General features: G+C 36.1%; 1 protein-coding gene across 1 annotated transcript in view; it reads left to right on the top strand.

The window, feature by feature from the left end:
* The first annotated feature begins 16,746 nt into the window (after positions 1-16,746).
* The window catches only part of LOC120091753 (WAT1-related protein At5g40240-like), a 102,345-nt gene continuing 101,689 nt past the window's right edge, over positions 16,747-17,402 (top strand). Inside the window, exons 1-2 of the mRNA XM_039049872.2 lie at positions 16,747-17,030; positions 17,118-17,183. Of these exons, the coding sequence (XP_038905800.1) occupies positions 16,840-17,030; positions 17,118-17,183 (257 nt within the window). The 5' untranslated portion in view covers positions 16,747-16,839. The remainder of the gene's footprint in view (positions 17,031-17,117; positions 17,184-17,402) is intronic.

Below are 17,402 nucleotides of genomic sequence, written 5' to 3'. Positions count from 1 at the left end.
AGTTGACAACCCGTTAACGACACACTGTAGCAAGTATACTCAACTTTTCGATGATCATTAATCAGTGTATTAGAGCAAAAGATTTAATGACTGCCCATCATTGCAATCATTATAGAGAAAAGCTTCTTCACCTTGAGCTCTATAAATACCGAAGGCCACCATCGTTAAAGAAATTCGAAATATAGAAGATAGATCATATACAAAATAGTTAGCCATTAGTCTATAGTTATTCTTATACTTAAAAGACAGAAACAAGCGAAGGGAAGAAGACACCGAGAGATCATTCCTGGACAGCTCGAAAGACTGCCAGGAAGCGCTACAAACAGAGAGGGGGCCAACACTTGTGAGAGCAAGGATATTCTTCTTGGCAGAGTTGAAGTGAAGAGATAGTGTAAAAGGCCACGGGAAGCAAGACGTTTCTACCGGGCTTTTTATCTCTACATTCTTATTAATATTCTGTATTCTGCATCTATTTTATAAACAATGGAAATTTCATTTCAACTTATGTTCAATCTTTCCTCACTTCGCATGAGTCCGATTAGAACCGCATAAGCAAGAGATAGAAATTTAGACATAAGTTCTGTTTGCTATTACGCATCGCATGGACCCTAGAAATAGGATATGATAGTATGCGGTCACCTTGTGTATGTGTGCATCATTCATCATCGCATAGACAAGAATAGAGGCTTAGACATAAGTCCTATCAATATATCGTATACATCGCATACGTCCTAGAAATAGGGACTATGGAATTTGCATTGAGAGATAACATGTTGTTGTGTGTGTAGCATGATCGCATAACTTGAACGCAATCTTAGGAAGTGTTAGCTAAACCCCTTCTTAACCCATTCATTGCATACTCATTGTAATTCTCAATTTCAGCAACTCTTTATTCGAACTCTGTCGCATAGGAAATATACTTAATCAAAACACCATTCAACTTATTTTTTCTTTTTGCCACCGCAAAGGAATCAAAATTACTGTCTCACGTATTAACTCAGTAGTCCCTATGTTCGACCCTTGATTTACCAGAAAACCTACTGAGATTTATACTTTGGTCTTATTAGAAAAACTTGCATGTGCAGCATATAACTCATCACCACAAATATACATCATAATCGCATCACATTTACAACGCATCAACTGCTTCCGCACCATCGTCAATCGCTAAAACCTCAAAACTATCAATGCTTGAACCTAAGATCTAAAATCGGCTGCCAAATCTCAACCAACAACCATCGTAGACAAACAAACTCTCACCATCACCAACTAAAAACCATCTACATAAAACCCAGATAACCCACCATCTGCCAACCTGTCACCGTCCAAACCTCGAACAAATCGGCTAATAAAACCTCACCATCTGCCAACAAAACAGACCAAATCAGACCCAGTCGGCGAAATGAACCTACGACATCTTCCAATTGAACCCAAGAAACCAGTCACAACTTCGAAACCAGTCGCGAACACCGGAGAAGATGACCGGCGGAAGCCTACTCCAGCGAGGACGCCCGCATTGACAAAGCGACAGCCCACGGCAGTAAACCCTAAAGCGGTGCCCCACAACGGTAAACCCTAGAAAAGAAACATCACTTTCCATTCCGACCCCAAAATGTAACATTGAATAAAAACATTGAATAAAAAGCAATTAATACCAAAAAAAAAAAAAAAAGGAAACATATGGATGATAAGACTTAGCTTTTGAGTCCCACATTAAATGTAGATATCACCACATATTTATCCAATATGTGTGGTTATTAATTCATAGAATTGAAAAAGATAATGATGATGAAGGATAATTTAAAGACATAAAGAACTAGTTTTAAAATTTTGACGAAGATATAAGGTTCAAGTGAAGTGGTGAACAATATATTATCCATTTGCATGAAAAAAGATGGAGGAAATATTTTTCTCCATCCTCGTTTTCAATGAGGGACCGGCAAAAATTGATTCGAAGAGATTTTTATGTCATCTTTAGTCACTCAATGTCTTTTTTTTTTAAAAAAAAAAAACAGAAAGTAACACGAATTGATTGAGAATAAAAAAAACAGATTTCTCAAATTAGTGGTTGTTTTAAGTGGGTAAGAAGGGGAAGTATTTGGATCCTTTGTATTGGTTCTTAAGGAGTGTTATAAAGAAAATTTTGAAGTGTTTGATGTTACAATATTTTGTCTCTTTGATTTGGAACAGTGATTTTTGTTGGGCAGTCAATTGTGAGTGCTATCCACACAAAGGTTTCTGTCAGCTTTTCATTATTATTATTATTGTTATTTTCTATGATGTTTGATGAATGGATATATACTACAACTAAAACAACATTTAAATAAGTCGTGTTTTTATTTATTAATTGATATACACCCTTATCGTTGGAAATAGTTGAATTTTAATAAGATTCAAGTTAATAGAACCTTTGATCCAAGTAATATTTAAATTGGACTTTTTAAAATTAGTTTAAGTTGTTTTGTTCTAGCCTTCGAGGTATGCCTTAGGCCTAGATTGAAAAAATTGTATGATATATGATGTTTGATTATAGGAATGTTTTTCACGTTGCATTTCATATGGAAAAGTATGTTTATTTGATGGGATCTCATGTATGACGATCACAAACATGTTAAGGAAAAGAATGAGTATTTGTGCTCTTTATTATGTTGATGTACATTCATTATGCATTATCATTGATTGATCAATGTTAGATCTAGACTTGAACTGAATCCAAAAATTAATACATTGTTTGGAGATCGTCAATTGTGTGACTCTAAAGGAATGAATGAAAATAAAAGTCAGAAATTAAGAAAGTCAGAAGAGAAGAAAGAAGAAAAGAATAAAGCAAAGCAACAAAGTGAAGAAAGAAGAAAATGAGTTTGGGAAGAGAGAGGAAAAAGGTAAAGGGTTGGTAGGCGATGTGAATTCTATTTTATATTTTCAGATTCACTTAGGCTTAGTAAATGTATATTTGGAAGATATATTTTTTTAAATTGTATTTGAATTCTATAATCCAAATAGAGAAAATTACAAGGAAAAAAGCTTTTTTTATATATATTTAATGGTGGCTAATTCTTGTGTTCCATGCCTCCGATAAGCACATAAGGGATGTTTGTTTCATGGATGGGTTAGGCATCTTAAGCCCAACCCTTATTTGAGATAAGGGTTTAGGCTTCCTATACTCTTTCTCAAGCTTACTGTTGGATTTGGTGTCCTAAATCTTATGTATCTTGTAGTTTGTAAATAAAAATCATATATTAAGTAAAATAAGAGGTATTTTATTAACATTTAGACTGCATTAATTTAATCCAATAAACTAAGATCCAGGATTATTTCATGTAACTTTAAACATGTAGTGGTTGACATACAGGTAGAGCTAGTCTGTTACGAGCTAATAGGGGGACCTTGCGAACCTACAGATCATGGGCTCCAACGATCCGAGATTAATTGGCTAAACTCATTAGACCAAATTAATCCACATTCGTTAACTAATGGTTCATTCCACTAAAGCCCATAGTTGCACTCCCCTCAGTGTAGATATATTATGTCTACATGATTTAACCATAATCAGCAAGTCAACTTTTCACAAGTTGTTCGTTATAATGGCTGGGTTAAATATCTGTTTTACCCCTGAGATTATGTCTTATTTCTTAAGTCCCTATTGATCCTCTAATGAACAACTGGTTTATGATCCAATCACCAAACCAAACTCTCTCAACCCAGTGAGAGGGTGGGACCCCTTGTTCAAGACCTATATTCAATACTTGAGAGAACAACCTTTCTCCTACCCCTAAATCGGGTAGGCGTGAACTCCGTCTTGCACCCTATGTCCCCAGCTATCTATCCAGTCTTACCCCTGAAATTGGAGTCTTATTGAGCCGGCGTTGTTGAGCCAACCCTCAACTATGCAAATCTAAGGGCAATCCCGAATAAACAGGAGTTCATAGTTAGCTCAGGATTAAGATCGAGTTACCTAGGTCATCTAGGTGAAATAGTCAATCTTAAATAGTAAACAACGTTATAAAGTAAGAGTGACTTATTTCTTGGTCCTGATTTTATGCAAACTCATTGCATAGGACGCCCCCACTCCTCATGTCATAACATGTACGAATTAGGATCATATCGTATGTAGCACTTTACAAATCTTTGTAACAACTACAGAGTAGGTCGCATCCAATGGTGTTACCAAAATAAGGTACCCAACCTCATTCATGTACCATAGATCATTTTTACTATTTACTCGAACCCGATCCACTTTTATGTCTCCACATAAAGTTCAAGTACTCATATAATAGTCATGGGTCTTAGTTTATTGGATTTAGACTTTCATACAATTTATGAAATTAATAACAACTATATTGATAATAGAAAATGTTTATCATTTTACAAACTGCGAGTTTTAGGACATAAAACCCAATACCTAAGTAACTTGACCTTAATCCTGAGCTAACTATGAACTCCTGTTTATTCAAGATTATCCTTAGATTTGCATGGGTGAGGGTTGGCTCAATAGCACAGACTTAATAAGCCTCCCATTTCAAGGGTAAGACTTGGTAGATAGCTAGAGACATAAGATGCAAGATGAAATTCACTCCTACCTGCTTTTAGGGATAGTAGAGATGTTGTTTTCCTTAAGTGTTGAGTCTGGGTCTTGGACAATGGGCCCCACCCTCTCATTGGCCCGAGGGGGATCACAACCCAATTATTTGTTAGAGGATCAGTGGGACTTATGGAACAATATGTAATCTCGGGAGTAAAACAGATTTTGACCCATCCATTATTACAAATGACCTATGAAGTGTTGACTTACCAATTATGGTTAAATCAAGTGGACATAAATATATCTACAGTGAGGAGAGTGCAACTACTAGGCTTTAGTGGAGTGACCCGGTAGTTAATGAATGTTGGTTAATTCGGGTTAAAAAAATTTAGTTGGTTAATCTCGGATCATTGATCTGTATATCCATTAGGTTCCCTTACTAGCTCACAAACGGATTAAATCTTAGAATAGCGTGATAAGAAAATTTGAAATGTTCAAATTTGAATTAAGAGAAACAGTAATTATGTACGATATAGTTACATGTTTAATTATCGAATTAAACGAAATTAGAAAATTGAATAATATATAAATTTTATTTAAATATTAATTACATGAATAGAGATTTTTTTTTTATTATGAAATTGATGTTTTAATAATTTAATATTAGATATTAAATTGTTTTAATTAAATACATCTTATTTAAATTAATTTTATTTAAAATTGAAAATTGAGTTTTGTGAAAACTCAAAACATATAAATCAATTTTTTTAATTTGGTTTTAGAAATTAAATTAACTTTTAAAAATTGATTTTAAATCAATTTTCAAATTAAGTGGGTCTTTCCCACTTTCAACACTCAATTCCCACTTAATTTCTTTAAATATGTGACGTCAAGCTTCAATGCAATGTGATTGCATGCTGGATCAGAATAAAACAATTTTCATTCAATTGAGTTATGGGACATGCAGTTTGTAATCAAGCTTGTTTTAGTTGAAGTATAGTTTTTCAACTTGTGTACAAGAAAAAACCAGTCTTCGCCTTCAAAATTTCTTTGAATTCAAACTCATCTTGGATCCCACAATCCAATCTAAGGTCCAAGAGAATATTAGGGAAGATCAAGTGGTGGTCTACAACCATTTGGAGTAGAGATTCAAACTAATTTCGTGGATTAAAGAAGTTCTTCAAAGGTAACTTCTTGAAACCCTCTTTTTAATTGATGAGCATGTTGTCTCAGTTGCTAAAATTGATGAATTAGAGTATTTAATGATCCTAATTTCTTCCGCTAATTGCATGCTAACTCCAACGATTGGTATCAGAGCATGATTTAAGCACTCAATTCGTGGTAATTTTAGCTTAGTGGGTGTTTTTCATAAGTAGTATGAAAATGGTTGCTGATGTGGATCATTTCAGTTTTGATATTAAAATTCTCTTTAATTAAGTGTTAATTGTTGTAATTGGCTCTTTGTTTATGGGCTTTAATGCGTGATTAAGAGTCTATAAATTTGTTAGTCAATAAAGTTGCTATTAAGTTGTAATTGAAGAAAGAAGCAAGGAAGGCCAGTTGAAGAAAACCATCTTTGAAGCTACTGCCATAGAGCGTTGCAACGCTGTTCTCCAAAAGCCCGAGGCATTGCAACATTGGGATGGAGCATTGCAATGCTTTTTAGTGCACGTGACCCGACCGACAGTTCAAGTGAATCGATTTAGCCGGTTCAGGACAAGGAGGTTCGATTCAGCCCCTTTTTAGTCAGTTCAACTTGTTTTAGAGCTTTGGAAATCCAGCTCGAGCATTTCGGGTCTAGTTCGAGTCAGTTCATGAAGACCAGAAGCCTTTTGAAGTTGTTTTTAATTATTATTGTAATAATTTAGGCTAATTGCTTGCTTGAAATGCCAAACTGGTCTATATCAGTGTGTGTTTAATCATTTATGCATTGTGAATGTATGTTATAATTAAACAAATCTTGTTTGTACATATAGTATACCATGTAGATTTAAAATCCCACCATAGGAAGCAAGAATCATGCATTAAAGTACGTTATAAAGAGTTATAATATATAGTATGCATGTTTAGGATTTCAAGTATTTAATAAAAAGTGTTATATTAAATCCTGAAATGCTTGATGTATGTTATGGATGATCAGCATGTCTATTATTTTATAATTGTTATAAAACCTGGATTAGACATTTAAAATTCATAACAAAGATAAAATGTATGCTCACCTAGGGTTAACAAATAACAACTCGTTTTAATAGTTAAAATAAGTCGTTATCTTGTAAATTTTTGTTACAAACTCAATCGGTCTATAATCTTGTCTAAGGCTGGAGGTATTTAAGTTACGATTTATGGAACACCTTCTCACTTAGACTTAGGTTGTTTTATTAGTCAAAATATACCTAAGTAAATGTTTACCCAAAACAAATAGAACACTTCAGTGGGAGATTAGTAACATATACGATATGTTGTTCTTAGCTTTCATGTGCCTAAGAGTTCATACCGTGAGATTCATGCTTGGCTTCGTGTCACCCTAGGAGTGACCTCCATTCAGAAAGTGTTTGCATGGGTCAATAGTAAGATGAATAGGAGAAGCAGTTCATAGTAAGTGGGTGAAGGATGTGTATCAACATATCCTGCAGCCTTTTCCATTAGTTTGGATCGTGAGATTCTTATGTTGCGCCTGCTTGTCGACTTTATGCGACATACGCTAATCGTTTTACGGTGGCTATTCCCTCGTAGAGTTGTAACATGAATTCGAAACAACTCAAACTCCAAAAATGGATAGGATTTTCAACCTTGACTCTCTAATTCGGTAACATCATTTAGGACAACCTTTGAGATCTAGAAATGGAGGGTTATACTTACAAGAATTACAAAGTGTTAGTAAGTTATTGATAGAAAATGGTAACTAAATGACTATAGAAATAAGAGTTATTCTAGAGATAGTATTTAGTCAAGATTGTCTTACTTTAGTGAAGGAGTATTCGACTGCCTCTCACTTGCATCTATTCTGACTCACTAAATTATCATTGTAAATAAATAATGAAATTTGGGTATATTATTACTGTTGCTAAAATTAAAATTGGATTTAAAAGCAATTTACTAATTAGAATTTCTTTACAATTTCAGCATGTTGAATTGTTCAATATTACACGCTTCCAATATGTTTAACAATCTTAATTACTTAACACGAAAATCGAACATAGACGTAATACTAGCAGATGATGATCTTAAATTTATTTTAACATAGGAATGTCCTCAATCTCCCAGTTCATCAGCAAACTAAAAAGTTTGGAATGCATATGACAAATGGATTAAGGCAAATGTAAAGACCTGAATTCTTATCTTAGCAAATATATTTGATATACTGGCTAAGAAATTCGAGAACATGGCTTCTGCTAAAGGAATCATTGATTCGTTACAAATATTGTTTGGACAATCTGTCAGGAACAATGTGATGAAAAGCAATAAAAGAGAGAGAAGAGAGGCACGCAACAGTTTACGTGGAAAACCCTATAATATGGAGAAAAAACCACGATATAGAATGTTTCTTATTAATTTTTTTTATACAAACAATACAGGAGACTACACATATAAATAGAACAGTACGAAACCCTAGGGCACAGCTAAAAGACAAAAACGCCCCTAGGGCAAACTCCCCTATTTTCAACACTCCCCCTTAAGTTTGGGCATAGATATCAGTAAGACCCAACTTGCTAACACAAAGATCAAAGTTTTATCTGAGAAGCCCTTTTGTGAGAACATCTGCGGTTTATTGACTAGAAGGAATGTAGGAAATATAAATGTTGCCACTGTCTAGCCTTTTTCTGATGAAACGTCTATCAATTTTCACGTGTTTTATTCCGTCATGTTGTACTGGATTGTTTGCGATGCTTATTGTGCCTTTATTGTCACAATAGAGTTTCATCAGAAGATCATTATCTTGATTGAGATCCATTAGGACCTTTTTCAGCTAGATCTCTTCACATATTTCTAGCCTCATGGCCCTATACTCTATCTCCGGACTACTACTGGCAATGACCCATTGTCTCTTATTCCTCCAAGTAACGAGATTACCCTACACAAAGGTACAGTACCCAGATGTTGACTTCCTGTCCACAATAGAACCTGCCCAATTAGCGTCCGTATAAGCCTCAATGCACCGTTTGTTAGATTTCCTGAACATCAACCCTTTACCGGGAATAGTTTTCAAATATCTCAGGATGCGTTCCACAACCTACATATGTTCTTCATAAGGAGCTTGCATAAACTGAATGATTGCACTGATAGCGTAAGATATGTCTGGTCTGGTATGAGATAGGTAGATCAATCTCCCAACAAGACGCTGATATCTTTCCTTATTAACAGAAACATTGTTATTCAAGTTACTGATAACGGGCAAAAATGCACATTATTACAATACTAAGTTATCAAACAATATAGGGTTGCGTTGATAAAAGCATATAAGATTGCGTCTAAAAAGCATTAAGTTCACAACATTCCGATCGCATGCGTCCATCGCATTAAAATAGTTAACTTGTGTATTTTTGTGCAAAATATGCGTTGACGTAAGATGAAAAATGCGATCACAAGAAATCAACGGTCGAGCGCAGCGTTACCGCAAGGCTTTGTGGTGATTTGTGCTCGCAAATTTTTTCCTAAAAAGGTTGTCGCATAGAGCCGGCACAACTTGGTGGGAGCATCTGGGTGAAAAAGCATAATAAATCACGATGAGACAGAAAGTTGATGACAGTCGATTCCGAATTAAGTTGACAAGCTGCTAACGAACTACTGTAGCAAGTACACTCAACTTTTCGATGACAAATATTCGGTGCATCAGACAAAGAATTAATGTCATCCCATCAATGCAATCATAAGAGAGAAGAAGCCTTTCACCCCAAAGCTCTATAAATATCGAAGGCAACCTTCAGTGAAGGGGTTCGTCTAGTTCGACAATTAGATAATTTTCTCTATAGTTAGAAGTAGCCTTTTTCTTAGTTTTTCTTTTATTTAAAAGGCGGAAGCGAGAGAAGCGAGATTGTGCCGATAGATCATTTTGGTGAACTTGGAAGAGTGCCAGAAGCGTCGAGATCAGAGAGAGAGGGCTAACTCCTGCGAAAGTAGGAATATATTTTGAACAGAATAGAGTTAACAATGTAAAAGCCTTGGGAAGCAAGGGATTGCTACCAGGCTCTCTATCCTTATCTTCCATTGTCATTTTGTACTTTGAACTTATCTATAGAAATGGAATTTACTTCTTTATATCTGTTCACTCTTTGTTTATTATGCATGAGTAGCTAAATCTGTCGAATGGGTTGAGAAGCACTTAGCTAGCATAACTGGGGATCGTCATTCTATATGATTATCTTGTATTATGTATGCGTCATTCGTCCATTGAAGATACTCGGGAGGATAGTCTAAGGATAGAATTTAGGCTTGGAAAAGTCAGGTTAGAATTTAGGCTCGAGAAAGTCAGATTAGAACGCATAATCAAGAGATATAAGCTTAGGAATAAGCACTGTTTGCTATTAACGCATCACATGCATCCTAGAGATAGGTTATGATTGTATGCGGTCACCTTGTCTTTGTGTGCATCTTGCATCATCGCATAGGTAAGAAGTAGAGACTTAGGAATAAGCTCTATGGACATTATCACATTCATCGCATGCATCTTAGAACTAGGAGTACCGCTTTTTCATTGGAAAATGATTTGTTGTCGCATGAGTGTAGCATGATCGTATAGTTCGACGCATTCCCGGGAAACGCTAGCTAAAGACCTTCTCAACCCATTCCTCTTCATACTCAGTGTATCTACCGCATAATCAATCTTTTATCAAATCCACCGCGTACTTTTTCTACCATAAACAACAACCCAAAAAAACTCTTTGATTTATTGGTTACTGCAAAGTCTTCTTAAAAATTATTACCGCATACTGTTTTTCTTAGTCCCTAAGTTCGACCCTGGACTTGCCAGGAAACTCAGTAGGATTTATACTTGGATTTTTCTGAGAAAACTTGTTGCACAACGCATTCCCATCACCGCAGTTCATTTCATTAATTTCACCGCATAAAATAACGCATCAGTTACTTAGTTTAGCTTTAACGTCCACATGGGTATCAATTGGTTTACAACTCGTCATACTTGTCTTCTTGAGTCGGTCAAGAGTGTATTTCCATTGAGAAACTGAAATCCCTTCTTTTGACCAAGCCACTTCCATTCCAAGGAAATACCTCAATTTTCCAAGGTCTTTAATTTCGAACTCCTCAACCATTCTCCTTTTTAGCCTGACAATCTTTGTGGCACCATCCCTAGATATGACAATGTCACCACATACACAATAAGACCATAATTTTCCCTGATACTGACCTTCTTTTAAACAAAGTGTGATCTAAATGCCCTTGATAGTACCCTTGAGATTTCACGAAGGTAGTGAATCTACCAAACTAAGCTCTTAGAGATTGCTTCAACCCATACAAGTATTTCCTTAGCTTACAGACTCGATTGAACTGACTCTCGAACCCCTCCCCCCCTCCAGGAAGGGGGGATTCATGTAGACTGCTTCTTCTAATTCCCTATTTAGAAAAGTATTTTTTACATCAAGTTGATGAAGGGGTTAATCTCTGTTAACTACTATTGATAGAAGGACCCAAACAATGTTTAACTTTGCCACTGGAAGAAAGTCTCAGAGTAATCCATTCCGAAGGTTTGAGTAAAGCCTTTGGCAATCAATCTCGCCTTGTACCTGTCAATCGTTCCATCACGCTTGTACTTTATTGTAAATACCCATTTGCATCCTACTATCTTGTATCCTCTAGGAAGGGTGAACAGATCCAAGTATTATTTTTCTCAAGTGCTCCTATTTCCTTCATAACTGCAGTTTTCCATTCAGGAATCTCCATCGTCATATGTATACTGCTTGGTATCGTAATTATGTCCAGGCTTGTAGTAAGGGCCTTAAATTCAGGGAACATATTACTATAAGACAGGTAGCTCTATAGCGAATACTTTGTACAGGATCTAGTACCTTTCCTCAAGACAATGAGAAGATCGAGAGAGGCATCATAACTTTTCTTCTCACCTGACACCCCATCATATTCAGCGTTCTACTTAAGAGTCTCATCTTCTGAGGAACCTTTTGCACATTCACCCTCAAGAGTATCATATGCTGGAGTAGTTTTTTCGAAACTGTCACTATTTGCATCCACATCATCATCACATAAGGTGTCCTTGGCACAGTCATCTGTACTGTTGAGGATTTCTCTGCTTTTACCCACATCATTTTCAACACATCATTATCACTAGAGGTAGGAATACCAGTACCTAGAACTAATGCTGGTCTAACTCATGGACTGGAGCTAGAGAAGTAACAGACGACACTATTTCCTTTATGAGAATCTTCCTATAGTATGTTATCCAAGGAACTTGTTTGGTCGGAAGAACAGTCTCGTTAATATCCATGACATGCTCAGGAAGAACACTCCAAGGTTCAGACTTAGGAAGAATAATCCCCAGCTCAGATAACCCTAATGAACTTGGACTCCAATTAGTCTCACTAGTACTCTCCTCCTGAAGACAACTAATGGGAAAGAAAGGTTGATCTTCAAGGAAAGTAACATCCATCGAGAAAAATTATTTTCGTGAGGACGGGTGATAACATTTGTACCCACATTGAAGATGGGGATACCCAACAAAGACACATTTCTGAGCATGGGGAGAGAATTTAGTGCAATTAGGACCATAGGCATGGACAAACATGACACACCCAAACACCCGAAGAGGGACATCAAGAAAAAGGCGGTTATTAGGGTAGAACTCCTTGAAACACTCCAGAAGGGTGTGAAACTTTAAGGCACGGGAAGGCATGCAGTTTATCAGGTGGGCTGCTGTTAAGATAGCATCCCCCCACAAGTAGGATAGTGGGAAGTAGACAAGATAAGAGAGCGATCGACTTCAACGAGATGACGATTTTTTTGCTCAGCCACCCCATTCTATTGAGGAGTGTATGCACATAAACTCTGATGAAAAATTCCCTTAGAGGCTAAAAATTCCCGGAATTGAAAAACTCACAACCGTTATCATTCTGAAGGATCACAATTTTTATAGTGAACTGGGTTTCCATAATAAAACTGTTGAAATACTGACAAGACTTCGGACTTATTAATAACTGGTAGAAATACAAGTTATTACAGCTCAAATAAGTAAAACAATGAGAGAATACGATGGTAAAATAAGCAATATCATGTCCAAAAGCGCTAAACTGAAAGGAATTGCGATCGCAAGCGCCCATCGCGTAAAAGCAGTTAATTTACTTATTTTATGCAGGAACAATGTGATGGCACATGTGAAATTGCGATCCAAAGGAACAAGGCGTCAGCACGCTTAAAGATTGTGATCGCAAGTTATGTGATCATGAGAAGTTTCTTAAAAAGGTGGGCGCATAAAGACTGCACATCAAGGTGACAGCATAATAAATCATGATGGGACGGAAAGCTGATAACATTCGAATCTGAATTTAGTTGACAAGCCGTTAAAATCCACACTATAGCAAGTACACTCAACTTTCGGTGACCGCTAATCGGCGCATCAGAGCAGGGGAATTAATGCCGCCCATCATTGCAATCAGTAGCAAGAAAGGCTACTTCACCTTGAGCTCTATAATTATCGAAGGCCACCAGTGTAAAAAGAAGTTATGAGTTAACAAGTTAGAGAGTTAGTCAGTTGGTCTATTCACGCATATACTCATACATACACTTAGAGGACAGAGACGAGCAAGGAGATGAGAAAACCGATAGATTATTCCCAGACAGATTAAGAGACTACTGGAAAGCAACACAAAAGAGAGAGAGCCAACACTTGCGAGAGCAAGAATACACATCTAGAACAGAGTTGGAGTGAAAAATAACAGTGTAAAAGGCCACGAGAAGCGAGACATTGCTTACCGAGCTTCTTATCTCTCAAACCCATTTGTTATTTTGTACTCAGTACTTTATTTATAGAAAATGGAAATCTCATTTCATTCTATGTTCACTCTCTCCATACTTCACATAAGTAGCTAAAATTCTGAATGGGTTGAGAAGTACTTAGCTAGCATGACTTAAGATTTACATTTTATGCGATCATCTTATCTTATGTATGCATCATTCATCATTTGAACATACTTAAGAGAGTAGTCTAAAGATAGAATCTAGGCTTGAAAAATTCATATTAGAATCTAAGCTTGAGAGAGTCGGATTAGAATCGCATAAGCAAGAAATAAAAACTTAGACATAAGTTCTATTGCTATCTACACATCGCATGCATTCTAGAAATAGAAAAGATTGTATGCAGTTACCTTTTTTTATGTGTGCAACATTCATCATCGCATAAGACAAGAGTAGAGGCTTAGACATAAGTCTTATCGACTGTTTTGTATACACATCGCATGTGTCCTTGAAATAGGAATTATGGCATTCTGCATTGAGAAATGACGTGTTGTTATTTGTGTGTAGCATGATTGCATAACTTGTGCATAATCTTAAGATATGTTAGCTAAACCCCTTCTCAACCCCTTCATCGCATACTCATTGTAACTCTACGCTTTCATCAACTCTGCATTCAACTCCGTTGCATGGGAAAAACCTTAATCAAAACACCATATTCTTCATTTGTTTTTACTACTGCAATAGAATCAAAGTGTCTGTCGCATATTTACTTAGTAGTCCCTATGTTTGACCCTGGACTTACCCGGAAACCTAAGAAGGCATATACTTGGGTCTTGTTAGGAAAACTTACATGATCACCACATAACACACATCATAGCAAACTCACACCATAGCACATCACAATTACACGCATCAAGTTTTTGGCACCGTTGCTGGGGGCTACGGTATATATTGCGCTAACAACACACCTCTTTGATTTTCTTTGCAGTTTTCGACCTCTATGCATTACCATCCTTCGGTAAGGGAAGAAGAAGCATTGCATGAGCGAAGGACACGCTCTTGAGCCCAATTACGACCAGAGACTGAAAGAAAATTTCGAAGAAGACAGAGAAACAGATGCCGACAACAAGGAAGAACTCCCAGAATGGCGGAACAACCAGAAGAAAGAGCCGCAAATGTGAACAACATAATGGCAAATCCTATCCTCCTGGCGAATGATCGCAATAGACCCATCCGGGACTATGCGTCACCTAACTTGTATGATTTCTCCCCAGGAATCATGAGGCCAGCTTTGAATGGATCGAGATTCAAGATGAAGCTGGTAATGTTACAGATGATATAGACAGCTGGACAGTTTCGTGGACGACGTGGAGAATATCCACATGCCCATCTCCGGAGCTTCATTGAAATTTGTAACACTTTTGTGTTCCCGAATATCTTCCCTGAAGAAGTTCGACTCACGCTATTTCCATTTTCATTATGCGATAAAGCAAGAAAATAGGCATATTCCCTCAAACTAGAAGAGTTAACTTCATGGGAACAGGTTGTCAAGAACTTTATGAAGAAGTATTTCCCTCCTACAGAGAATGCTAGAAAGAGGAAGTTAATCACAAATTTTTAAACAAGAAGAAGATGAATCGCTCAGCGACGCTTGGGCGAGGTTTAAGAGATTAGTGCGAGATTGCCCGCACAATGGACTCCTAGACTGCCTCTAGATGGAAATTTTCTACTATGGATTAAATCTTGCATCGCAGATAGCTGCCAATGCGGTAGTAGCAGGCGGTCTGCTAGATAAGACTTATGATGAGGCAAAGAACATTCTTGATCGCATATCGAAAAACCATGAAGATTGGCAAGAAAGCGATCAACGAGTAAAACCCAGAGAAGATAATGCAAATAACGATGCCATCGCATCTTTGCAAAATCAAATGAATGTGATGATAGATTTGTTACAGGGCATCGCAATCAACAATCCTGGAACGCAAAGAGGGCAAGTCAATGCGATAGAACAGACAAGCACGAGCTGTGCTACATGTGGAGAATCACATTCGATTGAAAAGTATCCAAGAAACCCGCAGTTAATCTACTTTGTCAAGAACAACCCTTTCTCAAATACATACAACCCTGGGTAGAGAAACCACCCTAATTTTGCTTGAAAAAATAACCAATAACAAGGTTACCAACCTATGGCGCAAAAAGAAGGATTATGGGGATTTTTCTAACGAACTAACGGTCAGCAAAGGGACATTTGATATTTTTTCAAAAACTAGATCATTTGCTATTTTGGACTTTTAAATTGGGTCTTTTGGGCAGTATCTTTAGTTATTGCCCACGTTTTCCAAGTCATAAGACAAAGTTAAACAAGTTTGATATCCCACATGTTTTATCAAGTCATGAATCATTTTTCTTAAGAAAAAAAAATACTTCGAATGGTGGAATGAAATTTGTACTTAAAGCTAATAGTACATATTTTTATACTAGTAAAACTATATGTCTCATTTCAATAGTTATCAATCATGTTCATGTACGTGTGTTCATGCATCTCTATCCCAAATAATGGGATTACTTATGGGTACTTTTAATACTCATCCCAAACAAGTTTTTTAAATAATAACAACGAAGTACAAAGTGAGTGTTGAAAATTTTTGTTCGACCGTGTAATGGGTTTCGCTTTCGCATCCACATGATGTTTTATAGATTATTATTAGTTTTTAAGATTTATTTTAAACTCTATTGTATATCAAATGTTATTTAGATCGATTAATTTTGTTTTGTTTTATAACATTTTTAAATAGGTTCTTAGATTATATTGTATATCAAAGCGAACACAACTCAATTGACATATGAATGTATGACAACCTAAAAGATCCGTAATTTGAATCCCCTTCCCCTCTTGTACTACTAAAAAAAAGGTTCTAAACAAAAAATTTTAATATTGCTCTCATTCTCTTCTTTCACTATCTTTACCTCTCCGGCTCTTTCAAATAATTGATTAATTGAAGGGAAGAAGGAAGAGAGAGGAGAAAAATATTAAAAATATGTTTTTCTAAATCATTTTGTCACATTGGCCATGTGGTCACTTTTTTATTTAAATATAATGATTTTATTTGTACAAAAATATTTTAAATCTATTCTTGAAAACTGACAAACTAAAATGGCTAGTTTAAAATATGAAGAATAAAAAATATTTACTCTTCAAAACTCATGGATCAAAAAGATATTTTTACCAAAAACTTTTAAAATATTTAAAAAAAGTTGGAATAACATTTATTTGATAATAATTGGCCATCTTAATAAAAATAAAGGACAAATTGTGGGGAAAGTTTTCTATTTTTTCACTTTAAATTAAGACTGACCAAAACTTCACCCCCAACACACACCAAACCCACGAGAAAATAGAGATGGAGAGAAGCTTGTTTTACAAAGATGTGGTGCCATTCGCCGCCATGATTGCGGCGGAATGCGCCACCGTTGGCTCCAACACAGGCTTCAAAGCCGCCACAGCTAGAGGCATCAGCTACTATGTCTTCACCCTCTATGTTTGTATCATCGCCGCCACCACCCTCGTCCCGTTCGCCATAATCTTTCATAAGTATTCTCTCTTTCAATCCCCAATTACTTGCTTATATTTTATCAATTTTCCCTTTCAAAATAACCTCTTGTTCAATCTCAACATTAGGTCGCCAGAGCTTCCTCCCAACAAGATTTCCTTTTTCTTCAAAATCGTCTGCCTCTCTGCACTCGGGTACAATTCCTTTTCTCCCAACTCCGCCATCGTAGATGAAATTTACATTGTGATACTAAACATTTTTTTTTTTTTTGAAAAAGGTATGTTTTTGCAAAACCGTCATATAAAATCAATATGCCATCATTTATAAAATATCAATTGGCATTTAATGTCAATTGTTATAATGAATACATGTTTTAGTTCATAAAAATCAATTTTTTTTCAACTCAATATTTT

This window comes from Benincasa hispida, chromosome 11 (assembly GCF_027475165.1).
Source record: "Benincasa hispida cultivar pf3 chromosome 11, pf3_genome.v1.1, whole genome shotgun sequence".
NCBI lineage: Eukaryota > Viridiplantae > Streptophyta > Magnoliopsida > Cucurbitales > Cucurbitaceae > Benincasa > Benincasa hispida.
Note: the sequence above shows the minus strand (reverse complement) of the source record. Positions and strands in the feature narration are given on the sequence as shown.